At 42.2% G+C, this 26,870-nt stretch overlaps 3 protein-coding genes and 1 long non-coding RNA gene across 4 annotated transcripts in view; 2 read left to right on the top strand and 2 right to left on the bottom strand.

Moving 5' to 3' along the window:
• Positions 1–3,366: 3,366 nt before the first annotated feature.
• LOC115197526 (uncharacterized) lies at positions 3,367–4,682 on the bottom strand. The gene is made up of 2 exons (XM_029759155.1): positions 4,432–4,682; positions 3,367–4,291 (listed from the first exon to the last, which is right to left on the bottom strand). Exons 1-2 carry the CDS (start codon positions 4,514–4,516, stop codon positions 3,477–3,479), a joined length of 900 nt encoding a protein of 299 aa, XP_029615015.1. The 5' UTR covers positions 4,517–4,682; the 3' UTR covers positions 3,367–3,476.
• Positions 4,683–5,963: 1,281 nt separating this feature from the next.
• Positions 5,964–8,022, top strand: LOC115196620 (G-protein coupled receptor 183). The gene is made up of 2 exons (XM_029757469.1): positions 5,964–6,181; positions 6,949–8,022. Exon 2 carries the CDS (start codon positions 6,982–6,984, stop codon positions 8,020–8,022), a length of 1,041 nt encoding a protein of 346 aa, XP_029613329.1. The 5' UTR covers positions 5,964–6,181; positions 6,949–6,981.
• An 868-nt stretch (positions 8,023–8,890) lies between these two features.
• LOC115197527 (uncharacterized) lies at positions 8,891–15,605 on the bottom strand. The gene is made up of 3 exons (XR_003879023.1): positions 15,518–15,605; positions 9,766–9,947; positions 8,891–9,409 (listed from the first exon to the last, which is right to left on the bottom strand). It is a non-coding gene; the product is annotated as an uncharacterized LOC115197527 (long non-coding RNA).
• Positions 15,606–15,892: 287 nt separating this feature from the next.
• The window catches only part of LOC115197525 (carbohydrate sulfotransferase 8), a 100,359-nt gene continuing 89,381 nt past the window's right edge, over positions 15,893–26,870 (top strand). Inside the window, exon 1 of the mRNA XM_029759154.1 lies at positions 15,893–15,989. The gene's annotated coding sequence lies outside the window, so the exon portion shown is untranslated. The remainder of the gene's footprint in view (positions 15,990–26,870) is intronic.

Below are 26,870 nucleotides of genomic sequence, written 5' to 3'. Positions count from 1 at the left end.
CTGCTGACACCTTTTGTCTTAGCGTGGGGACGGTACTGGACCAGCACTCTCTGTGAGGCCAGGTCTCCTTTGATTTTGTCAAATGCCACCTGTTGCATGTGACCCCATGACCAGTCATTCTCTTTGGCTATTAAGTCTCTCTGGGGTTTGGTTGTATCTGAAAACTGTGGGAGGAACCCAAATATGTGGCCATTCATAAGAAGGTCCTGACTTAAGCCATGTTCTGGGGGATGGGCATATCTGTGATGGCGTTGATCTCTTCCGGGTCCGGCTCTATTCCAGCTGCACTGATTTTATGTCCCAAGAACAATACCTTTGGACTGTGCATAGCTGCATTTTTCATTAAGTGTCAGGCTAGTCTCCTGGAGTCTGGTCAGAACTGCTGTGAGCATTTCATCATGTTCTGCTCTATCCCGTCCGCACACAAGCACATCGTCCGCGTGGACTATGTTGCCACTCAGCCCATCCATCAGCTGGGACGTGTGGACTATTTACGCCACTCAGCCCATCCATCAGCTGGGACGTGTGGACTATGACGCCACTCAGCCCATCCAACAGCTGGGACGTGTGGACTATGTTGCCACTCAGCCCATCCATCAGCTGGGACGTGTGGACTATGACGCCACTCAGCCCATCCAACAGCTGGGACATGTGGACTATGTTGCCACTCAGCCCATCCAACAGCTGGGACTTGTGGACTATGACGCCACTCAGCCCATCCATCAGCTGGGACGTGTGGACTATGACGCCACTCAGCCCATCCATCAGCTGGGACGTGTGGACTATGACGCCACTCAGCCCATCCAACAGCTGGGACATGTGGACTATGACGCCACTCAGCCCATCCATCAGCTGGGACGTGTGGACTATGACGCCACTCAGCCCATCCATCAGCTGGGACGTGTGGACTATGACGCCACTCAGCCCATCCATCAGCTGGGACGTGTGGACTATGACGCCACTCAGCCCATCCAACAGCTGGGACGTGTGGACTATGTTGCCACTCAGCCCATCCATCAGCTGGGACGTGTGGACTATGACGCCACTCAGCCCATCCAACAGCTGGGACATGTGGACTATGACGCCACTCAGCCCATCCAACAGCTGGGACATGTGGACTATGACGCCACTCAGCCCATCCAACAGCTGGGACGTGTGGACTATGTTGCCACTCAGCCCATCCATCAGCTGGGACGTGTGGACTATGACGCCACTCAGCCCATCCAACAGCTGGGACGTGTGGACTATGTTGCCACTCAGCCCATCCAACAGCTGGGACATGTGGACTATGACGCCACTCAGCCCATCCAACAGCTGGGACATGCGTCGTTGGAAATGCTCAGGACCGAAAGCGATTCCAAATGGCAAAACGTTAAAACAGTACCGGCCAAACGGTGTTATAAACGTGAGCGCCCTACTCTCTGGTGACAGGGGTATCTGCCAGAAGCCTGAGCGGGCATCCAGCTTTGTGAAGACTTGTGAGCCATCCAACTGAGCCAGTGACTGCTCTACTGATGGTAAGATGTGTCTCTCTCTGCAGTGTCTCATTCAAGTTAGTTATGTCCACACATATCCTTATGTGCCCATTGGCTTTTGGGACCACCACCATCCCTGCACACCAGTCAGTGGGACTCTCTATTTAGACACAGACCCAATTTCTTCCATCCTCCCAACTCTTCCTTTACTTTCTCCAATAAAGGGATAGGCACCTGGCGGGGGGTGGTAAGGGCATAGGGGACTGAATCCTCTTTCAGGAAGATTCTGTGGCCTTCCTAGGCCAGAATATACTTTTGGGAATGTCTTTTTGAAAACCTCCCCTGGGTCCTACAGTTCGCTCACTCTCTCAATGAGTTGCAATGCTTCAATTGCTGGCAGCCCCAGCAATAGTCTGGCCAGAGAGTCAATGACAAAGACAGGCTGGATGGCACTTATGTCTTTACTCACCAACTGCCCTACCACTGGTAATATCTTATTACTGGGCCCGTACAGTTTTTTGTTTGTATGGAGTGAAGGGCCATCTCTGCACACAAGGGCCATCCTACTACACTTACAGCGTGTTTTACATAACCAAGCTTCACATGTGTATGTAGGTGCTCTTAATAAAAAAACAACAGGACTGACTATCAGACCTCAGGATAAGACCCAGATGTAGATAGTTCGAAATAACAAAAGGTATTTACAAAACGACAGGTCAAGGGCAGGCAGAGGTCAGTAATCCATGGCAGAGTCCGTAAAATACAGAATGGCAGGCAGGCTCAGGATCAGGGCAGGCAGGGGTCAGTAATCCATGGCAGAGTCCGTAAGGTACAGAATGGCAGGCAGGCTCAGGGCAGGCAGGGGTCAGTAATCCAGGACATTGTCAAGAGGTACAGAACGGCAGGCAGGCACAGGGTCAGGGCAGGCAGAATGGTCACTGGAACTACCGCGAAACAGGAGTACCGGGGAAAAAAACACTGGTAGGCTTGACAAGACAAGACGAACTGGCAACAGACAAACAGAAAACACAGGTATAAATGCACAAGGGATAATGAGGAAAATGAGCGACACCTGGAGGGGGGTGGAGACAAACACAAGACGGGTGAAACAGATCAGGGTGTGACACCGATAGACTTTCTTATTTTTCTCCTTTCACCCAGAGGGTCAAGCGCAGGGCACCAACCAGATCAGGAATTCTCTTCAGGTATTCAACCTGAACATCCATCGTCACCCCTGAGATGACTCCTTTGACGGGTGCTCTGCTCCGAAGTTCAAAACACACAACTTCTGTTGTCCGTATTCTTTTGAGGCCCACTGCAATCTTCCTCTGTTCTTCAGAAATACAATTAATCAAAATAAGACCATGAGCATTCCACTGTCATTGAGGTTGCTTGTAACAGTACAGGTGGTGATCTACGCAATGTGGAAAGTTGTCTTTGTCTTCACACACATAAAAACAGGGAGGCTTCAAACACTGAGCTCTGCTAGTCTCTCTAGACAGACGGGTTGCCTCACAAAATGTACCCACAATACACCACTGTTCCAGCCGTAGGTCTCCGCTGGGCCTAGGCCTACATATATCAGGTTCTAATTGAAGATTTCAATTATTTTAAAAAATAATAAAAAGTAGCCAACCTTATGAAGTCTATGTTTTGGACGATAGATTAAACATAGGTTAATAAGAAACGTTGGGGATGTTTTGAGTGAGAGAGAGGAGAGTAGGCCTACAGGATAGAGTCAGGTAGCTTAGGCTGTCAATTCAACTTGACATTTAATGATCACAGCCTCAATGATTTGGCCTGATGAATAATAAAGTGATATTCTATTCTATTTGACATTATGCTGACACTTGCATTGAATTGTTTGATAAATAACACAACCATACGTTTAATTGGAGTTTGTTTATTTGACAGTGGGAATTGGTCAGATGTTTCTCAACATTGGAGGCAGATCAGTAAAAATTGGCATGTACTGTCCAGCTCTTGTCAAGCCCATCATCATCACCAGTACCTCTCTGCTATGCCCTCCATCCACCGGGGTAAGGGTGGTCGGGGCCGCATGAAGTCAAGCCGCAGAGAGAACACGGGCTCCCCGCGCTTCGTGAAGTCTGTCACCGTCCAACTGGCCTCCACGTCTTCATCTGTCCTAGGCTTGACCCGGGACAGGACACGCACGTAGCGTCGCCCTTTGAACTCCACCGACAACAGCTCATTACTGTCACTATGATCTTCGCTGGTCGGTGTGGAGCTAGGCAGGTTTGGTGATGACCCTGACCCATAATGCGGGGACATGGCGGCTGACGCCCAATGAGCACTCCAAGGGGACGGAACGGAGTCCTGAGAGGCTGCAGATGGACATGTGTAGAAGTTCTCTGAACCGCTGCACAGAGACTGCTCGTCACTGCCTCTCAAATCTGGAGAGTCTATTACTGGAGAATCTTCAGGTTGTCCTGCTGAATACAAGCAGTTACCCTCCGGCGAGACAGAGTTTGAGACAATCCCCGCGGGCGCATCATCTCGTGCTGAGCCCTGTACCTCTCCACCGTCCTCTCCCAAATAAAAGCAGCTCAATGGAGGAGCGAGGGAAACCCCACTGTCTTCGTCTGGTTTGTCGGCAGGCACCGATGGCAGGTTGTACACCAGTAAATGGCCATAGTGAAACAGGCCTACATGTTCCAGTGGTGTGTTGAGTCGCGTGTGAAGGCCCGGAATGCTGAAGGAAAGCGACTGCAAGTTGTCCGGTGTCAGCGGGACCCGCAGGCGGTTTGTCACGCGCACGTCCACTCCCTTGCCCCAGGCGAAGCTTATATCTTTGCCTGGCAGGAAAGAGAAGAGGTTGATGTTACTGTATGTGATAAAAACTTAGTTCCAACTTATAAGCGTGTTTTAATCAAGGGCTCAGCATGAGCTCATAGGTCAGCATGCAACAAGACCCCTATGTGCTCTTGCATCATACCTGCAGAATCATCCTTTGAGTCAAGCATTGTTGTGTAGGTCAAGGTCATCAAATATCTATCCAGGCACGGTGTTAAATAATCCATTTTTTGGCTAAAGACCCTGTCCCACCACCTTTACCTGCTTTGGAAACGTCCCGAGCACAATTACCCAATCAAAAGTAATAGAATGTATGAGTGGGGACTTAGGTCAGCAGTCAGGTGTCCCAAGAGGACAAGTGGTATGTTTCCTACGTTCCAAAAAATAATTCTGTCCATGGTAGCCAAATATGACATCATAAAGACAATTAACTCAATCTTCCATTTAAAGCGGTAATCAGCAGTAAAATAAAAATCTGAGGAATGGGGCTGGAGAAATGGAACTATTCTCAAATGCATAGACAGAGCTATAGATCCAAAATTATATTTTTAACCACGTTTTGAGGCTATATAGTCTACTGCTTGTTTACATTTTCTTTCTTTACAAACATTGGTGTAAAACAAGCTTATATTTTGGTCTGATGGGGAACAACAGTTGAACTCAGCTCATTAGACATTTGTAAGTTATATTCTTCAAGAATCAATGGGTACAGATCATTCATTTGTAAGTCCAAAAATGGATGTAGCAACTGCTGATTGACACTTTAAAGGTCCAATGCAGCCATTTTTATCTCAATATCAAATCATTTCTGGTTAACAATTAAGTATCTTACTGTGATTGTTTTAAATTAAAATGGTCAAAAAGAAACAAAAATTGCTTCTTAGCAAAGAGCAATTTCTCAAGCAAAAATGTTGCTAGGACTGTCTGGGAGTGGTCTGAGTAGGGAAGGGAAAACGGAAAACTAGCTGTTATTGGCAGAGAGGTTTGGAACTCTCGATCTTATTGGTCTATTAACTAATTTACCATCTGGTGATGTCACCCAGCAGGCTGAAATTTCAGGCCGTTTTTCCAAACAACTCTTACACTTAACATAATAATCACAATTTTGTTATAGTGTGGAAATATATCACATTTTGACTGCACCGGGCCTTTAAAAACTGACAGATCCAAGGGTTAGGTTATTCACATGTAAACTGCATGCCTGTCAGAATTCAGTAAGTGTGAATGAATGCCGACATACAGTAGCGCAAAATAACTTACCTACAGCAGAGCAAAGACTATGACCTTCAATACAATGGGCCATAAGTACAATGGGCCATCATCAACTAGCAAACATCATCTTGTGTTTGTATATGGCCTACACTTCTGTATTCTGTGATAACAAACCAACAATATCCATTGATCAACGTCCTAGTGATATACCTATTGAGCAACATCCCTTTGTATCTGTGGTATTATGGTGGTTCCCCTGGAGTTGCAACATGATGAGAGCCATACAAAGATAAAGTAAGGTGAAGGATGAACGTAAAGGCAAAGAAAGAACAACTAGTGTTGTTGAGAGACTTTCTTCTTGGTGTGAAGTTACCAACCCACATTGTTTGTGTGTTTCAGGGGATATTTGCATGGTGTAGTTTTAGTCAGACACAAAATACAAAACCGAGAAGAAAAGCCCTATACCTGTCCTGGTCCCTCCTGGGTCTAGCACCTTTTCCTGTTCCACAAGTCCATCACAGGAATATGCTCTCTCTCTCTCTCTCTCTCTCTCTCTCTCTCTCTTTCTCTGACAAATTACAAATGCAAAGGATGAGGAGGGGGAGGGTTAGAAAACAGACAAACACTGTAGTTACATCACAGAGTCCTCATCAGCTATCCACCTTCATCTATCTGATCAGGTTAGTTCCCTCTTTTGTATACTAAATCGCAAGTCTTCAGTTTTCAATTACAAGAGATAAGATAGTACTTATTAATCCCCAAAGGGGGGAATTTGTATGTATCAACTGGTACAAACAAATTTCCCCTTTGGGGATTACAGATGTAGGATCTTAATTTGTTTCTAAGAATTTTCCTGTACAGCAGGAAATGCAAACTTCAACCCTTGTATATTTCTCCATTTATTATACCCACATAATAATTCACATTTCCTGATGCTGCAGGATTATTTTCCTGCTGTAGCAAACTGGCTCAAATTAAGATCCTACACCTTATAATAAAGTACTATCTTATAATGTAATTATGATGTATAGGGTTTATTACTTTGGTATCATAAGTTAAAGAACCTTGGAATTATATTGTTCAATGGCTTGAAGGTCGCCCTATAAGTAGATTTTTGTGAACAAATAAGATGTTCTGTAAATGGATTTCATTAGTTTACATTTTGAAATATAATCTCAGGTGTGAATGTCAGGATTGATAAGCCTTATTTGTTAAATCTCAATGGATGTAGAGTGGAGGGGAGTGTTTGAGACTTACGTCAAAATGATTGAGATGCAACCTATACATAAGAGATTGATGACTTCTTGAGTGTTAATTGATTGTAAATAATAGTTATGATATCCCATTACCACAGGTGTTTCCCCCATTCACTTTGAATGGTTGGTGGTACTTTTCCTTATAAACATTCAATATTATGTAAATAAGGATTTGCTTTTGTCCACTGCAGAGTCTTCTGATACGTTTCCTCAGAAGAGACACCATGGGCATCAATAGCACTTTCTCCTATGGGGGTAGCCCTACGCCACCCCCCTGCAACATAAGCAACACTTCTTTTTGCGTGGACCAAAACTCCAATGGCACCAATAGTTTTGCCACGTCATCATTTGTTGAAATTTTCTGGTCATTCTACGGCGTAGATAGCAGCATAGACGAGGTGATGCAACAGTGCCACATACTTGCCGATTCTATTGTGTGGTTGAGCATCAAGATCTTCACCCTGCTGACAGGTCTCCCAGCCAACATGGGCCTGCTGTGGCTGTTGATGAGCAGCAAGAAGGCCCTGTCAGCCTCCAAGGTCCTGGGCCTCAACCTGTCCATCCTGGACATTCTCTACTGCCTCAGCCTGCCCATGGACATCTACACTGCCATGCACCACGACGCGTCCCAACAGATGCTCACGGCGGCCGAAGCCCTCTCCGCCCTCAACATCTTCGGATGTCCACTCCTGCTGGCCTGCATGTGTGTGGAGCGCTACCTGGCGGCAGCCCACCCCATGGCCTACATACAGCTGGGGAAGTGGGAGTACCGCGCCGGGGTTTGTGCCCTGGCCTGGCTCCTCACCCTGGTGGTGATGCTGCTGGCCTACTTCCAGGGGGTGTTCTCCATGGTTCTGTATTTGGCCCTCACCACTTCAGTCCTGTTCCTGATCATGCTGATGTGTCTGGTGGGCATCGTGTGGGTGCTGTGCCAGAGCAGGCCTGGGGAGGGCTCCGGGTCTGGGGGCAGCATGAACCTGAAGAGGAGAGCTCTGAAGAACATATTGGCTGTGCTGGTACCCTCCGTGGTGGCCTACACTCCTCTGGTGGCCTTGGTGCCCTTCATGTCCATGTGGCACCTGGAGGAGGAGGACCAGGAGGCTAACCGCATACACTGCCGCATCCTCCAGCTTCTCCTGGCCTTCCCCAACTTCGGCCTGTTCATTGGACCCCTGTTCTACCTGGCCCGCATCAGGCAGCTGCTCCCCTGCTGCAGGAAGGGAAATAATAAAGCACTAGCAGACTCCAAGACACAGGCAGAATAGGCAATCTTTCAGGTGTCTTTAGATACACAGTAAATAGTTCAATATTCCTGTGCTCCAGTATGAAATGTATATTTATGACAGTTACCAAGGTAAAGATGTTTTAATCACATTGATATTTTTCTAGCCTGGGCACCAGTCTGTTTGTGTCATCATGCTACTCCTTGCCACTCCTTGTTATGTAAAACATGATGAGGAGTTGACATGATAGCACAAACAGATCTGAGACCAGGCTAATATATTTATAAGTTTAATGATATGAAGTTTAATATCATATGGAATGTTTTATTTAGAGCTGTCATCCAATTTAGTAAAAATGATGATAAAAACAGATGTTCTGGTTTTGTTGCCTCACGACCTCCCTCTCCACTTCCTCCAGACGCTCACTTCGCAGAGTCAACAGAGTTAAAAGACCATGAAAAGGTTTGCGTAATATTTTCTTGTGACGCGCCGAGGACTCATCCTCATCTTTTTCCATTCAGTGTGAAACTGAACCATGCAAATATCTTAGGAATGATAAACATTTGGGTCTGCCTTTTCACTCTCAACTCATAGAAACTGAGACCAATTTGCCTGCTGTAAAATGAGCAGTGTGCTTTTTCTCTGTATTGTGCTTTCATAGAGTTAATAGATAGAAACAGCACATGTACAATTCTACAGAGGTTACTTTATGTAATAAAGTAATATCAGCCAATCTGTATGAATCATCATGCCCATATGAAATCAATTGCTAATTGTAGGAACAAGTTGTCGGCTCATCAAAGCTAGCCAGTGTTTGTCTGTGTTACTACATGACCTGATGCATTGTGATGATTACAAAGCCAAGACATCAGATGAGGGTATGTTGAAATTCAATTGAATATTTTAAAATGAGAAAATACAGAGTGACTGTGTGTGTGGCTCTACTACCAACCCATAGCCACATATTGTGTAGTAGAGCCACACACAGTCACTTTAGGTTTGGGCATCTCATGAGCCCTCTGGTGCCTCAGACTTGAGGCTTGAGGCCTAACCTTGGGATAAAACGTTTCTATAACTTCCACACAACCGTATTCGTGGACCACCTCCTCAAGCTTTGGTCTGTCCAGCAGTCTCTCCTTTAAGTCTACCGTATGCCTTGGGCGTGACTATATGATGACAATGCACTAGCAGTACTAGCGAAGGGCTCCACCACTCTGTTGTAGACGGCCTGGTACTCATTGACACTCAGACCATGGATGAGCAGAGACGGTCAGTTGGCTTGGTGGCATCCCTTCTGTACACTTCAGATAGCAGTAGAGTTCTATATCACCTTTGGGATACGGAGGGTAGACACTTTACATTGCTTTAATGGAATTATATATACTCCCCTTCTCATTATTCGTTTTTCCCCTCTTTCCTTCTTCAGCTTCTGTACAAGAAGAAGAGTGAACAGAATGTGAACAGATGGAATAGAATACTATTCAAGTTGTCAGTACAGAGGAAGAGAAACTGCAATCCCTCTGGGACAGATTTATTAAGCATTTGCATCAAGTGCAAAGCTGGGACCAAGCTAGTACAGTAGTTTGCATCATAGAAAGAGTAATTTGGGCCGGGTGTTTTTAGCACTGATAACCTAGTCTCACATCTCTGAGCTTTCTTGTCAACTTTGGTATGACAATGATTGACCATAGGAGTTCACAATACATCATAAACAGATCTGGGACCAGGCTATAGTGCAGTCAGTGTAGCTCATAGAATTAGGAATTAGAAATTGGTGTAGCTTACCTGTCTCTGGGGATGGATGGCAGCCTGGTCTACAGCCTCCTCTGGTCTCCCGGTGGTTGGATTCAGAGCCAGGCATGGCTGTGTACCAACACTGACTCCTCCTGCTAACCCCTGGCCTGCGTGGCACTGCCTTTTTTGACCTGGCTGTTGTTTGAACCCTGGCTTAACCTTAGTGGCTGCTTCTGCCAAAGAGATAATGATAAGACATATGATTATGATTATCCATATGACTTCCTAATCCATTATTTAAAATGTTTTATTTTGTCTGGGCCTACTAACTGTACCTAGGCCTAAGCACTATTTAAATATGTCCAATACCAATAGATGTAATGGAAAATGCATTTGATTTAGAATGAGAAATTCATTTTACTACATTAACAAGCTACTAACTGGCTACTGTAGCCTTTTTCTAACTCAAGCTCAAATTATTTATTAAATATATCAATATAAACCATAACAATAAAACGTGTTTCAAATGCACAGCAGGAAATTATGCTTCTTTGTGAGACTAATTGCGTCATAAAACACCAGTACGATAGAACAGTTTGTTTTCCCTACCTCAACCATTTCAAGATATTTCAGTGAAAAGAGCTTCAACTGTTTCACACTGTTATTTTTTCAGTGACTTGTTTTTTCTTAACTAACAAAAACACATTCAAACGCTTGTATGTTCTAGAATTTGTGGGCTGATATAGAATTCTAGTCTTGTGCAATGAATGCAGTAGCACATAAAAAAAGCGTCATGTCAACAACATGCACCCCGTCTCACGATGAAATCCCATAAGAATGAGGAACTAAAGGGGCTATAAAACCAAAGTGCATAATTCAGACAGACAGAAAGACAGACAGAAAGTTTGTGTATTTTCCTCCCTACAGCGAAGGACATTAAGTCACAATCAGACAGAGTAGATTGTGAAAAGCAAAAACTGCCCAAAGACCCTTCAGCTCAATCAATATGAGCCACCATAGAGCTATTATTTCAGCCTGATGGCTACAATTCAAGCTACATTGTTTTGAATTGAATGAATTCACAAGACAATTGAGTCATACATTAGCAAGTCCCTCCATGGACAACGGCTATTGACACACTGTTAGTGAGTGTAGGCTTGTGCACTGTTAAAATTAAGTGCTTTGTAACACCAAAACTAGTGGCAACTGAGAAGCCACCAACTTGAATGAGACAAAACCTTAACTTTGCTGGAGTATTGAAACACATCATTCTGAGGTGTTTTGAAACATTACATGGTGTGTTGTAACACCTTGCCAGGGACTGGGAGCACTAACAGAAAAAGGTGAAAACGGTATTTTGGGGTTTCGAGTCCTGTTTAGTGCAGAATAACATCCCTTCTCTTTTGATGTTGTTTCCTCCCTCTAAAGCTTGTAAACACCATTATGATGTTTTGAATCCTGTCTAGTACAGAATTTGATCCCTTTTTCAGAAGTTTCTTAATGTTTAACATTATTTTATGTATTTGATAATTTGCCATTATACTGTATACCGTTTTGGCAGGCATTGCCAAGCACAGTGTTCAAACTACCAGCAGTAACTGGAGGTTGAACGGCAAGAACTGAAAATGTTGCAATTTCCTCTTTCATTGACAATCATGAATGTGGGAATTGGTGCTGTCCTTACTAAATGTCAAATTTCCTGAATGTTTATTAATACGTTCATCGTGATCCATTACACCACAACAATCTTAATACTAATATAGACATATAATTTTATTTCTTCAAACATGCATACAACATTGTGTGAAAGAATCATAAAGTCTAAAAATGTTGAATTACCCACAATCCAAAAAACAGAATCACGTTGCAAGATGGGAAATTCAAGGTGATTAAAACCAAAGACTTCTAATTAGTTCAATCACTCTATCGTCTCTCTCTTTGTTTGTCCTCATGAAAGATACTTACATTTTGAACAAAATATTAAAGATGCACTATGCAGAAATCGCTCTGCCATTTCCTGGTTGCTAAAATTCTAATAGTGCTCCTCATTTCAGTTTATGTGACAGAACAAGCAATGTATAGTGTAGAGAATCACTGACCCATCTAAACCGCTGTGAAATATATTTTCAATAAACAAAAATATTGTTTTTTCAGCTGTTTGAAGCTGGTGACAAAATCACAAGAAGCAAAAACTAAACGTAGGAACGGGAAGCATAGAAATACAGCACATAGTACAGATCTACCGCTTCTTAGACATGCTTTCAATGAGAGTGATAGATCTATAACACACATTTCTATGTGAATTTGGTCTAGTTGCCCAAAAAGTTACATATTGCAGCTTTAAGTTAGATTTACATTATCTTGGTAAAATTAAATTAACAAATCATTGAAACCACTTACATACATACATTTCTTTTTTATTTTGGGGTATTTTTACACTTTATTGAGACTGTTATGAAATGACAGAGGAATTATAGATATGGGAGTGTAACGCCCTGGCCATAGAGAGGGGTTTTTTGTTCTTTATTTTGGTTAGGCCAGGGTGTTACATTGGGTGGGCGTTCTATGTTCTGTTTCTATGTTTTTGTATTTCTTTGTTTTGGGCCGTGTGTGGCTCCCAATCAGGCACAGCTGAAGTTCGTTGTTGTTGATTGGGAGTCACACATAAGTTCATGTTTTTCCGTTGGGGTTTTGTGGGTAATTGTTTCTGTCATTGTGTTTCACCTGACAGGACTGTTTGGCTGTCGGTTTCCTTGTTTTGTTTTTGTATAGTGTTCTTGCTTAATTAAATATGATGAACACTAACTCCGCTGCGTTTTGGGCCAGTCTCTCGCACGACAGCCGTTACAGGGAGAAACAGACTGAAGGGTTGGAGCGGGGTCTTCGGTGGGAAGAGAGGTGACGTGTCTAAGCTGGGTGCGTTACCACTAGGTCAGGGGCTCTGCACGACTTGCATTCATTTTTATTCATTATATGTATTTTTTTTTTCAATTTCAATTCACCCCAGAATAATTTCCGACAGTGTGGCTGTGTGGTTGAGTGGGTAAAATTTCAACGAAATGTAACATCGTCCTTGCCCTTTCTTTATAAACTTTCAGAATAAAGCATATTTTTTTGGGGGGGGGGGGGGAATTCCACAAAAAATATTCTCCATAGACCCTTATCATCAATCAATATTTAGGCTATAAACTATTTGCATTTCTAAACCATTGATTGTATAAGAAACACAGTTATTGTGTTTTGATGCTGCTTTTTACATGCACTGAAACCCCAAAAAGTGTTTACTGCACTCTCTTAAAAACACCAATATTCAGGTTGAATAACCAATTTGGGTGTTTCAGAGTGCTACATTTCTGTTTTAAAAAACTTACTTTGGGTTTACATTCAAACACCCTTCAAACACCAGATCTCAGTTTAGATGCACTACTTTTCACGGTTTCATTACACAATCATGGTGTTTTGAGACTTTTTATTTATACAGTAGGCCCAGAATGTACCCAACTAAAACAGCAGAGGGTGATCAAATGCAGTTTATTGTTGTCTGTGTCTGAAATACTGCTTTCACATAGGATTGGTATTTTGCCTGTAAAATAAATTGGCCAATGTTTATGACCCCCTTACATACAGGCCCATTTTTACCACATTCTTGCCTGCATAGGCCTTTTATACCTTGCATGTGCATGCCGGCATGCAGGTGAGGCGTGGTAGTAGTGGTGTGCAGATTTTGGTGGGAATCTATTTTAATAAATCCATTGAATATACACCATAACAAATAAACCATCATTCATTTGTTTAGGCAGGTCCTAAGAAACATAATCCGAATAATAAAATGTATTTCCAAACCAATAGAATGGCATATTTATAGTTTAATTATGTTACTTCCAAATGAATGAGATCAATAGTTCATTATTTTAATCATTAAACAGACAAGACACACCCACCCCATCACAGTCAACACATAGTAAGAATATTATGGAATATAACAGAATATAATACAAATAATATATTTCCCACACAACTTGTGTCATGGGAACGTGTGGAACCGCTGTCATAAAAAAGCAATATTTTGAAACAGAGACAAACACCATGCTTTTTTTGTATCCATGTTTCATCTCTTTCCTACCCTCACTCCACTGTGTTAGGGAGTAGCCGTAGGGTTTTACATTGACAGTATCTTCATCATGATACCGATAGAACATAATAGCAATCCTATTTTCAAAAGCATGTGAGTCTGGTGTTCATATTTCACAACCTCTGCGGGATTTAGGATATTTTCCTATACACAATCTAGCATAATAATGATCAAAATAATAAGCCTACACTGGGCTACATTATTACATGCTAAACGTTTCTGATCAGTGATAGATGAGAGAACGAGATGAGCTACCACCGTCACTTATTTGCCCAGACAGAAATCAATTAACCAAATAGGCCTAGCCTATAGGCTACAGATGGAGATTCAGTGATACAAAATCACATTGAAACAAATCAGTGAAGTCACAGGCTTTTGTTCGGGATTAGGCCTAGATGCTAAACAACTGCGAGTGAAGAGTAAAATAATCTACTAGGTAAACTACATGACATGCAATCAAAATGTTTTGATAAATGATCCAACTGGACAAAATGATCATGAGCAGCACTCACTTAAACTTAGCAAACATTTCCCTAGCCTAACCAATATCCAAACTGAGATTCAGTGAAAAGAAAATGTGTCCTTGATTGATTTATCAGGAGGAGTACCCACACTTGTCTCCAAGCAGCGCGACGACGCTGTCCCAATCAAAACGGCGCTGAAATGATCATCTAGTTGACCATACGCGGATGGCTGTTGCTTCAAATGTATTACATAGAATGGATGATTTGGGGAGTTTCAGTAAGAAACAATTTGATAGATGTCTTCAGTTGTATTAGCCTACTTTATTCCAAAATGTCCGTCAATCAGTGACATTCAGTGATATTTATTCCCACAGTAATTCTTTATGGATCCATCCAGTTGTTGTTAAGAAAACAGTGCATGCTGGTGGGCTAAGCGAAGATGGGAGAAGTGACCTGCCTTGCAAAGTTAAGAACTGGCAGAAGGATGGTTAACTCGCGCTGCCTAGCGACCGTAGTGTGCGCCAGTCGCCTCAGCATTGTGGCTACATTTCATACTAAACCCGTAGGCAGGAGTTTACCGAAATCATTTAGGCTACTATGGTCGTTAGGCGGAAATAAACGTTTCGGCTATGATACCATCAATACCTTTCAGATCTAAGGAAAAGGTGGAAAAAAGTTGGAGGTATAGTAAAGTTGGCAGAAAAACGTCTTAGTATGAAAGGGATAACATGTCACTATGCACTCTGATGTAGGCCTATAGTCGCTCTATGTCCTAATGACATTTACCGGGTGTTGTTTCAACAGCAAATGCTGGACTGCTTTAAGCAAGGTGTTAATCTCCTTCTTCATCTTGTATAAAGCAAAAGGATGACAGACAAGACGGTTTGTTCGTCAGGTAGCCTATACAAATACAACTCAAACAAAGGACACAGCACTCATTCATGCAGGCCATTCCAAAGGTCAATGTGGAAAATCAACAATATACTTTTCTAGTGTAGTATTTTACTTTCCACAATACATTTGAAATGAAAGACAAAAATGTTTCATATTTAAAGGATTATGCTCCTGTTAAATTGACACTTGATACATTTGTCATGGACAGAGAGCAGGTAGATCGAATCGTGGGGAGTCGCCACATGTGATATGCAAACAAACACACACACACACACACACACACACACACAAGTTGACACAACTGTAGGTCTACCTGAATGCTTGCGGTTTCCAGACCTTTGAAGCACGAACTATTACTGTAGCGGTTGCCTGGCAGTGTCGGCAGTATCAGCTGCATCGCTTTCCCATGGGACTGCCAGAGACTTAGAGAGCAAGAAATAGAAGCAGGGAGATGCTGCGCTGCGCTCCACTCACACATTTGGCAAACCGCCCTTGTAGGCTAGCCTACTTCTCTCACCCTCGAGCTACTCTCCAATCCTCCCTAAACCTAATAGGTCAATTCAACAGACAACCAAGAACGTGACTGCGTTAACGGAACGCATGCAAGAAGCTCCGAGGTTCATTTCAAAAAAAAGATTTGCAAAGATATGCGTAAGCTGAGTTTTCAGTCGTGATGCTGAGAGACATTGTTGTAAATCAACAACCTCGAGCGAGAGGAAATTGACTTTCGACGGACAGGCGCAAACTCTTCTCAGCGTCAAAGACTGATGGTTATTGCTACAGAGGTGAGTAGGCAAATCACGCCTTATTACTGTGTTATTAATATGTTATATACAATGTTATACGACCTTACCTTTGTATGCTGAAATTGTCGGGGTATATTTTTGGTAACTATGTGGTACAATCTGAATGAGAAAATAATTAGCTTTTATTTTGTTTGAATTTCGACATAATTTCACAAAAGGGGAAATGACATGTTTTTGCATTCAAACCAAACACTGTGCTGTGAACTGGCTTCTATGTGATGAAACTAATTGTAGGCTGCTTTATTAATCTATTCCTGAATAGTTATCTCATCACGTGGAATGGCATTGTGCATACGTTCTCCGGAGGTATCAGAGATATGTTAAATACATATATTCATTCAAATTCATTTTACAGACTCCATTGCAGTCCCCTGAAAGCCATATATGAAAGCCATATGTTATGAAAAACACCCAGTTGACATAAACCTTGCAAGCTAAGCCATATACTGTCAAGTCAAGTTTCATTAATTGGCAGTAGGTTAAGATGAAGAAATATCATGATTATTGGCCAGGCTTTGGCTGTGCTGCGCTTTTCGGAGGAAGAAGACATCCATATCTCCAGTGTCTCCCTTTGACAGCTCACAGAAAGGACTGGGGATTGAGCCATAACGCGTCTAACAGATATCATATCCCCACTGTCATGAATGGAGAATAGTGGTGGAGAGATAGGAAATATCTCCACTGTCATGAATGAAGACTGATAGAGTGGTAGAGACAGGAGAGGGGATATTCGTCTTTTGCCTGTCTCCTCTGTGAAAAGAAGATTTGACCTGAATGGAGAGTAGAGAGAGGAGACAGAAGGGATTCAAACAGATATCACTCCTTTCATTAATGGGGAGTAGAGGTAGAGAGGGGAAAGAGAGGAGCGGGGATGTTCTTCTTTTCTCTTCTCCCTGTCTCCTCTCTGAAAAGAGGACTTGAATGACCTGCACTCTGATCACACTGAATTATTTCTCTTCTCCTGGCTATAAATAGTCTCATCCTGTCTGTGCTCTGAGCACCTCACAGCCCCTGGCCGGGGAATCTGTGCACACACACACACACACACACACACACACACACACACACACACACACACACACACACACACACACACACACACACACACACACACACACACACACACACACACACACACACACACTGCAGTACAGTTCACTGTAGGACCAGTCAACTGTGTCGGCTAGTATAGAGATGACCATTCTTTAAAATAACATTGAAAAAGTATGTCATATGTCATGACAGTTTGTCATGAAATGATATACGTTATGGTTCCTTAATATCCTAATTAAATCTACTGGCAAGTATCGTAGAGATTACTGATAGCGTAGAGCTTTCTAAATGGCATTAAATTCACTTAAGCTCCACAGCATGAGCTGGAAATATCAAGCCTCATTTCAGACCCACTTTCTGTATTAGGATTCAGATACCATAAAGACATTTAAAAGGATGGCATATTATGTATCCTTCCACCTTCTCCTAATGAGGAAAGCTACACGCCTAGATTATTCATCCGGGATGTCAAATACCCCCCCCTCAAAAAAAAATAACTATTTATATAAAGGGTGAGAGCCATTAATAATACTTTTTGAAGGATCCCCTTATTTCGGTCTCAGATAGAAAGGGGACAGATCTCTGCTTGTTTTGTTCCCTCTCCAGGTCAACATATCCCCCAGAGAGTAGCAGCAGCAGCGTCATCCCACAATGACCTTTGCTGCCACTGCTAGGTTGTGGTTGTTTGGTCCCTTGGGACAGGACAGAGGTGATCCGGATGGGTTCATAGTGTGCGTCCCAAATGCTCCCTACATAGTGCACAACTTTTGACCAGGGCCCATAGGGCATCTCGTCAAAAGTTGTGCATTGGACCCTAGTCAAAAGTGATACACTATATAGGAAATAAGATGCCATTTGGGACGCAACCATGGTGGTTAGGTATGGGAGGGTTTTGATGGATGCCTTCCATTTGAAGGAAACAAGACTCCCCAGGGATCCCTGATGCATCTGATAGCGCTATGCTAATGGCTGCTAAGCATCTTCACAGAGCTGTGATGTTTTACACCAAGTCAGTGCTTTTATGTGGAGTGAAGTTACTTTAGCTCTCCTCCTCTCAAGTTGTCTGTTTTTTTGGTTGACTATGTGCCCATGAGTTCCTTTGAAGGGTTCCAATAGAACTCTCTGGAAACCCAAATGAATTATATTTCAGGGGAAGGAGGAAGCTGATGTGTGTGTAGTTTAATGCTTTGTGTAATTTCACTTAGACCAGTATATGAGTGACTGAGAGTATATGTGCATAGGCTGGATTGTTGTGTAATCACTTGAGTTCCATTTCAGTCATGGAAATACTTTATTGATTGAAAGCATCAATTGCTTTTCATCTGATAATCCATCTGATGAGGGCCACTGAATGTGAGGTGACCTTATTCTGTTGAGACCATTAGCAGGTAGCCTAGTGGGTAAGAGCGTTGGGCCAGTAACCAAAATGTTTCACCGAGCCGACTAGGTGAAAAATCTGTCGATGTGCCTTTGAGCAAATGCGCTTGTAAATTGCTCTGGACAAGAGTGTCTGCTACATTTTTTAAAACTCTATTGTTATTGGAAAGATTGCCTTATTGCTAGAATAATGTGACTGTATTCAGTAGCTTATAGTTTGATGTAAGGATGAATCTGTGAATTGACTTTTGCAGTTTTCTAATCATGGAACTTTGTCTGACCCTGACACGTTTACAGCAATATCCCTGACACGTTTACAACAATATCCCTGACACGTTTACAACAATATCCCTGAAACATTTACAGAAGTATCCCTGACACGTTTACAGCAATATCCCTGACACTTTTACAACAATATCCCTGACACGTTTACAACAATATCCCTGACACGTTTACAACAATATCCTTGAAACATTTACAGAAATATCCCTGAAACGTTTACAGCAAAATCCCTGACATGTTTACAGCAATATCCATGAAACATTTACAGTAATATCCTTGAAACGTTTACAGCAATATCCCTGAAAGGTTTACAGCAATATCCCTGAAACATTTACAGAAATATATCTGAAACGTTTACAGCAAAATCCCTGACATGTTTACAGCAATATCCCTGAAACATTTACAGAAATATCCCTGAAAGGTTTACAGCAATATCCCTGAAACATTTACAGAAATATCCCTGAAACGTTTACAGCAATATCCCTGAAACGTTTACAGCAATATCCGTGAAAGGTTTACAGCAATATCCTCATGATCAGGAAGAGCTGTGGTGTTTTGTGATAGAAGAAAGTGCATCTAGTCTTTCTCTCCTCCATAAAGGACTTTCATATGGTGGCAACAAAGCAATAAAGGCCAAACTACAGGAAAAATGTGTCATATTTACTCATGCTGGAATACACTATATATCTTACAAAGGAAAAGCTTGGATGAAATGATTAATTCTTCAGAGTTAATGGAAGGGGAAAATCCAGTTTCGTTCAGATCAGGACTCTATACCAGAATATGGAACTTGAGTGCAAGAAAAGGTAATGTTGAAATAGTGTTTTCCAAAGCAGTTTGATAACTGTGCGGCTTTCAATTTCTGCGCTCCGTTGGGAGCATGACATTTCATTAATTCACACCAATTTATTCCCTTTCTCATACTCCAACCCCTTATTTAGCATGGGTAAAGGTTTCCCAAAATCACATGTAATGACTGAAATAATATGAGCGCTCACAGAAAGAATACTAATAGAGCTGCAAGCAGCAGTAAAACGTGGTGCTGGCTTAAGAGCGGGCTGAAAGAGACAGTTGCATTGCAGCATTATACATCCTCCCTCGTGTACATGTAACAATTGAAAACACTTTAGGTGCACGTTTCAAGTTGATAGAGCGAAAAACAGTGGAGTTATTAAGGTTTAATTGAGGACGCAAAATATATATATTTTTTACAAAGATGGCATGCAAATGTGTTCCTTATGATGAGGAACACTGACAATCTGCTAATCGGCCAAGGCTGATCTCGTTACTCTCGTGTAAGTTCTGGTATTACCTGGCCCTCAAATTTGTTCCAAAACGTTACAACAACCTTTGCAATAGCTTTTCAAGTTTTGTGTTACACTCATGCTAACGTCAAACCATTGGGCAGAGCTAACAACTTTCATTATCCTGTCTAAGTGATATACACTGAGTGTACAAAACATTAAGGACACCTGCTCTTTCCATGACATGGACTGATGTGAATCCAGGTGAATCCAGGTGAATCCAGGTGAATCCAGGTGAAAGCTATGATCCCTTATTGATGTCACCTGTTAAATCCACTTCAATCAGTGTAGATGAAGGGGAAGATACAGGTTAAAGAATGATTTTTAAGCCTTGAGACAATTGAGAGATGGATGGTGTATGTGTGCCATTCAGAGGGTGAAGGGGCAAGACAAAAGTTTTAAGTGCCTTTGAACGAGGTATGGTAGTAGGTGCCAGGCACACCGGTTTGAGTGTCAAGAACTGCAGGGTTTTTCACGCTCAACAGTTTCCCGTGTGTATCAGTAATGGTCCACCACCCAAAGGACATCCAGCCAACTTGACACAACTGTGGGAAGCATTGGAGTCAACATGGGCCAGCATCCCTGTGGAACTCTTTAGACTCCTTGTAGAGTCCAAGCCCAGACGAATTGAGGCTGTTGTGGGGCAAAAGGGGGTGCAACTCAATATTAGGATGATGTTCCTAATGTTTTGTACACTCAGTGTACTTCGATATTGGCAAAATTGCAATTGGGCATTGAGATATTGCGACATGTGTGCAGGAATAATAAGAAGAAAGAAGAATTCCATGAAAAACAATAGGTTTGCTTAAATATCGGAGTCAGTGCAGATAGAAAGATCGATTCACAGATACTAGGAAATGTAGATCATGATATCAGCAGTATAATCTGCTAATGTTATGGGTGAAGACATCCTCCTCCTCCTCCTCCTCCGCAGTATAAAAATGCCTTCAATGTCAGCTAAGGAGATTATTAATCCCTCTTCATACTCTGATTAAACATATCATCTTATACTTAATGTGGAGCCAGCTACAAACGACAGTACAGTACAGTAAATCGTGCTCTGTAGCATCTATGTGTGTGTTTATCCAACAATATGTTTGTTTGCACCGCTAACTGAACTGAGGTAAGGTAAAGGTTACATTATGGCCAAGAACAGCAGAACACAGAGCTGTGGATAAGCATCTAAACTGCAATTGTATTCCGTTTCTTTTTGTCCTTTATGACCGGTTAACTCTTAAAGGACAACTACAACCACAAACTGGATTGGGAGATATGGTCTAGGCCAGGGCTATTCAACTCTTACCCTACGAGGTCCAGAGCTTGCTGCTTTTTTGTTCTACCTGATAATTCATCACACCCGCCAGGTCTAAATCAGTCCCTGATTAGAGGGGAACAATGAAAAAAAAGCAGTGGAATTGGCTTTGAGGTCTGGAGTTGAGGTTGATGGGTTGTTCTTGCCGAAAAGCAGACTTCAAATCACTACTTTCGAGCAGTTTGTCTGAATTGTCAATGGTGAATCACACAGGTTTGTCTTTTTTTATTCCTCGTGTTTTCTTTCCAGTAGAGCTTTGTACCAGAATCTAAACCAATAAGTCACTGGTAGTATTGCAGCAGCAGACAGCACCGGCTGCTCTCTAAGGACCCACTTCATCCATTCTTCAAATCATAACAGCGAGAGTCACAATATTGATACAGCAAACACGTTCTGAACGGTTCAATATTACCAATCGTTTCCAATTTCAGAGTGCTGATGATCCACCTCGGGGATAAATTGTGTGGTGATCAGCTGTGTGATGGATGGTTGTAATCTTTGTCACTCTGTCCATTCTGCGGATAGAGCTATTGTCTGTAGGTTATCATCAGACAGCTCCAGACCTGGGTTCAAATACTATTGCAAAGTCATTTAAAATACTTTATCTGGGCTTGATTAAGCTTTCCTGGCGCACTGGAACCAATATAACAGTCCAATATAACAATGTGCAAACCCCGCCCATCTGGCACTCCAGTCAGGCTAAAGCATACTTTATAAGTATTTGAAAGATTTAGAATAGTATTTGAACCCAGGTCTGGATTGCTCATACAGTGGGATTGAGATCACCATGTACTGTAGACAGTTATTGATCTGAGTGAGAGTTCTCCATCTGTCACATTAATCTGTGCACCATGGTAGATCTATAGACCTCTATAGGATACAGTCTTCTCAGCTCCAGATCTGATAAAAGGAGCTTCCGTTCCGCCTGAGAGTTGACTCAAAGAGGTCATAGGTCAGCAAGGAATTTACTGTAGTTAAGTCTCTCTCCTCCTCCAAGCATTTGTTTTTGTGTTTCAAGTTTCAGTGTCACGTGCACAAGAAATGCCTTTCTTGCAAGCTCTAAACCCAACAATGCAGTAATTTATAACAACGTAATACAACAAAAATAACATAACGTAGAACAAAAACACAGGAGAAATAAGAACACAAGAAAGTAAGTGTCACACGCGTCGTTGTAGGGAGCGGACCAAACTGCAGCAGGTATAGTGAACATCTTCTTTTTATTAGAAGGAAAAACCAAAAATACACTTACACAAAACAAACTACAAAAACCAGTCCTGTAAGGTGCTCAGACTATACACGGAAACAACCACCCACAAACACAAGAGAAAATAAACCCACTTAAATATGGCCTCCAATTAGAAGCAACAACAACCAGCTGCCTCTAATTGGAGGTCGTTCCCAAAACTAACATAGATATAGAAAAACTAGAAAACCCACATAGAAATAGAAAACATAGAACATAAACCAAAACCCCGAAATACACATAAAACAAACACCCCCTGCCACGCCCTGACCACACTACAATAACAATCAACCCCTTTTACTGGTCAGGACGTGACAGTAAGTAAGCAAACTATACAGGGTCAGTCAGTTCCAGACCATATTTACAATGTGCAGTGATACTGAAGGGATAGTGGTTATTCCACATTGTTGTGTTACAGCCTGAATTCAAAACTGAGTAAATTAAATGTTTTTCTCAACCATGTACACACAATACCCTATAAGGACAAAGTGAAAACATGTTTTTAGACATTTTTGTAAATTGACAGTTTTCTTTTATCGCTTTGGTACTATTTTCACAAGTTTGAGTTCAAGTTTATTTTTGTATTTTTACAGGGGATCAACATTTCAATAAAAGTGATGGTTTTAGCCAGTGGGCACATTTTCAACCGCAGTCCCTAGGCAGGTTATTAAAAACAATTACAATAATAATACAGACAATCAATGAGCAGTGAGCACACGCAGAGCAACATAGGATAAGCAACACGTAGCATGCAGATAGAGCAACATAGGACAAGCAACACATAGCATGCAGACAGAGAAACATATAACAAGCAACACATAGCATGCAGACAGAGAAACATAGAACAAGCAACAAGTAGCATGCAGACAGAGAAACATAGAACATGTAGCATGTAGGCAGAGAAACATAGAACAAGCAACACGTAGCATGCAGACAGAGAAACATAGAACAAGCAACACGTAGCATGCAGACAGAGAAACATAGAACAAGCAACACGTAGCATGCAGACAGAAAAACATTGGACAAGCAATACATATCATGCAGACAGAGAAACATAGAGCAAGCAACACATAGCATGCAGACAGAGAAACATAGAACAAGCAACATGTAGCATGCAGACAGAAAAACATAGGACAAGCAACACATATCATGCAGACAGAGAAACATAGAACAAGCAACACATAGCATGCAGACAGAGTAACATAGAACAAGCAACAAAACAAAATACATAAAAGCAACAAAGTGTTTCCAAACCTCACAAGATACAGACAACATGGAAAGCTGCAATACATAGCTAGGGATTATGTTCACAAAACTGATTGGCCTTTAGCCATGTTTTCATGTTTTTGTGAAGGTGTGATACTGTCGGTGGTGCAGTTGTGTGCGTCTGATGGCAGTGTGTTCCAGACAGGGGAACTCTCACAGAAAAAGCACATTGACTTAAGGTGCTTTTCCTTAAGGGAACTATACAGTCACCTCTCATGGCAGACCTTGCGGATCTGCTGCCATGGGTCTGCCATGGGTCTGGGGTTTTCTGTTTAACAAAAGTACTAAGTGGAGGGGGAGTCAGGCCATTTAGGATCTTGAATACAAGACATGCGTCTGTGTATTGCACAAGATTTTTCCTACTGAGGAACTCATGCTCTCTGAGGATGTAACAGTGATGATGGCTATTGGACTTCCTTTCAAGCACTTTGAGAGCCTTTTTGTAGACAGACTGAATGGGTTTTAGTGTTGTACAGCAAGCTTGGGCCCAACTAGTCAAGCAGTATGTTAGATTTGAAGTACAGGTTTGCTACCTCTCTAGTCAAGCAATTTGGTTATTTGAGTTACCTTTTTCACCTGCTTTTTAAAAGAGAGGTTGGAATCAAGTATGATGCCAAGGTACTTAAAATTGGATACCACCCTGGAGCTTCTCCCCTGATACATAGACATCTGGTTCAGTAGCATCTGTTGCCCTCTTTGTGAAGAACATGCAGACAGTTCTTTTCACATCGTGATGCAGACATGAGTCACTGAGCCACTTTGTAGCTTGGACAATTACAGTAGTGAGTTCTTGTGCAGCTTGTTGTTTGCTCTTTGCATGCACATACAGTACCAGTCAAAAGTTTGGACACACCTAATCATTCAAGGGTTTTTCTTTATTTTTACTATTTTCTATGTTGTAGAATAATAGCGAAGACATCAAAACTATGAAATAACACATATGGAATCATGTAGTAACCAAAAAATTGTTAAACAGCTTTGCACACTCTTGGCATTCTCTCAACCAGCTTCATGAGGTCACCTGGAATGCATTTCAATTAACAGGTGTGCCTTGTTAAAAGTACATTTGTGGAATTTCTTTCCTTCTTTATGTGTTTGAGCCAATCAGTTGTGTTGTGACAAGGTAGGGGTGGTATACAGAAGATAGCCCTATTTGGTAAAAGACCAAGTCCATACTATATGCAAGAACAGCTCAAATAAGCAAAGAGAAACGACAGACCATCATTACTTTAAGACATGAAGGTCAGTCAATGCGGAAAATTTCAAGAACTTTGAAAGTGCAATGATGAAATTGGCTCTCATGAGGAACGCCACAGGAAAGGAAGACCTAGAGTTACCTCTGCTGCAGAGGATAAGTTCATTAGAGTTAACTGCACCTCAGATTGCAGACCAAATAAATGCTTCATGGAGTTCAAGTAACAGACACATCTCAAAGTCAACTGTTCAGAGGAGACTGCTTGAATCAGGCCTTCATGGTCGAATTGCTGCAAAGAAACAACTACTAAAGGACACCAATAAGAAGAAGAGACTTGCTTGGGCCAAGAAACACGAGCAATGGACATTAGACCGGTGGAAATCTGGTCTGATGAGTCCAAATTTGAGGTTTTTTGTTCCAACCGCCGTGTCTTTGTGAGACGCGGTGTGGGTGAACGGATGATCTCCGCATGTGTGGTTCCCACCATGAAGCATGGAGGAGGAGGTGGGATGGTGTGGGGGTGCTTTGCTGGTGACACTGTCAGTGATTTATTTTGAATTCAAGGCAGACTTAACAAGCATGACTACCACTGCATTCTGCAGCAATACACCATCCCATCTGGTTTGCGCTTACTGGGACAATATTTTTTTTTTCAACAGGACAATGACCCAAAACACACCTCCAGGCTGTGTAAGGCCTATTTGACCAAGAAGGAGAGTGATGGAGTGTTGCATCAGATGACCTGGCCTCCACAATCACCCGACCTCAACCAAATTGAGGTGGTTTGGGATGAGTTGGACTGCAGAGTGAATGAAAGCAGCCAACAAGTGCTCAGCATATGTGGGAACTCCTTCAAGACTGTTGGAAAATCATTCCAGTTGAAGCTGGTTGAGCGATTGCCAAGCGTGTGCAAAGCTGTAATCAAGTCAAAGGTTGGCTACTTAGAAGAATCATTTGTTTAATTGTTTAACACTTTTTTGGTGACTACATGATTCCATATGTGTTATCTCATAGTTTTGATGTCTTCACTATTATTCTACAATGTAGAAAATAGTAAAATAAAGAATAACCCTTGACTGAGTAGGTGTGTCCAAACTTTTGACTAGTATTGTATATCACTGTATCAACTACATACATTTGAACTTCCAACCCAGTACTGACAGAAGGCAGACCATTAATGTACAGGCTGAACAGGAGGGGCCCCAGTATTGGCCCTTGGGGCACGCCCACATCATAGCTGAGAGTGGGCGACAGCTCATCGCTCACCCTGACACACTGGGTTCTGCCTTCAAGGTATGATTTCATCCATCTCAAGACATCGGGGAAAAAGTTGAACTCTTGACAGTTTTGTGATGATATCCTCATCACAGTATCAAAAGCTTTCCTTAGGTCTAGAAATACACCCCCAACAACGCCTCCTTTGTCCATCTTGGACTTCACATTTTCCAGAAGAAAGCAGTTGGCCGTTTCTGTGGAGTGTTTTGCTATGAAGCCAAACTGCATGGAGTGTAATGTGAAGGGGCTGTTGTTGAGGTGGGCAATCAGTTATTCTGCTACACACTTTTCAGTAACCTTCAACACCACAGGTAATATGCTAATGGGCCTGTAGTTACTCACGTCAGCAGGGTCACCTGATTTAAAGATGGCCGACTTTAAATGGCCGACTTCCATACCCTTGGAAACACCCCCTGACCAATAGATGTGTTGGTGACCTTAGTAATGGGGCCAATGAGTGACTCTGTAGTTTTTAAGAAAGTCCAACCCAAACACATCTTTGGCTTTAGTGTTCTTTAGTGAGCTAATCACCTTGTTCCCCTCTGACTCA

This window comes from Salmo trutta, chromosome 7 (genome assembly GCF_901001165.1).
Source record: "Salmo trutta chromosome 7, fSalTru1.1, whole genome shotgun sequence".
In the NCBI taxonomy this organism is placed as follows: Eukaryota; Metazoa; Chordata; class Actinopteri; order Salmoniformes; family Salmonidae; genus Salmo; species Salmo trutta.
The sequence above is the reverse complement of the archived record's forward strand: the minus strand, read 5'-3'. Positions and strand labels throughout refer to the sequence as shown.

Excerpts from the sequence above, each read along its gene's own strand:
- LOC115196620 (XM_029757469.1), top strand. The coding sequence starts at position 6,982 with ATGGGCATCAATAGCACTTTCTCCTATGGGGGTAGCCCTACGCCACCC.
- LOC115197526 (XM_029759155.1), bottom strand. The coding sequence starts at position 4,516 with ATGGATTATTTAACACCGTGCCTGGATAGATATTTGATGACCTTGACC. Across the intron at positions 4,292-4,431 it reads CTCAAAGGATGATTCTGCAG|GCAAAGATATAAGCTTCGCC; the intron begins GTATGATGCAAG and ends CTTTCCTGCCAG.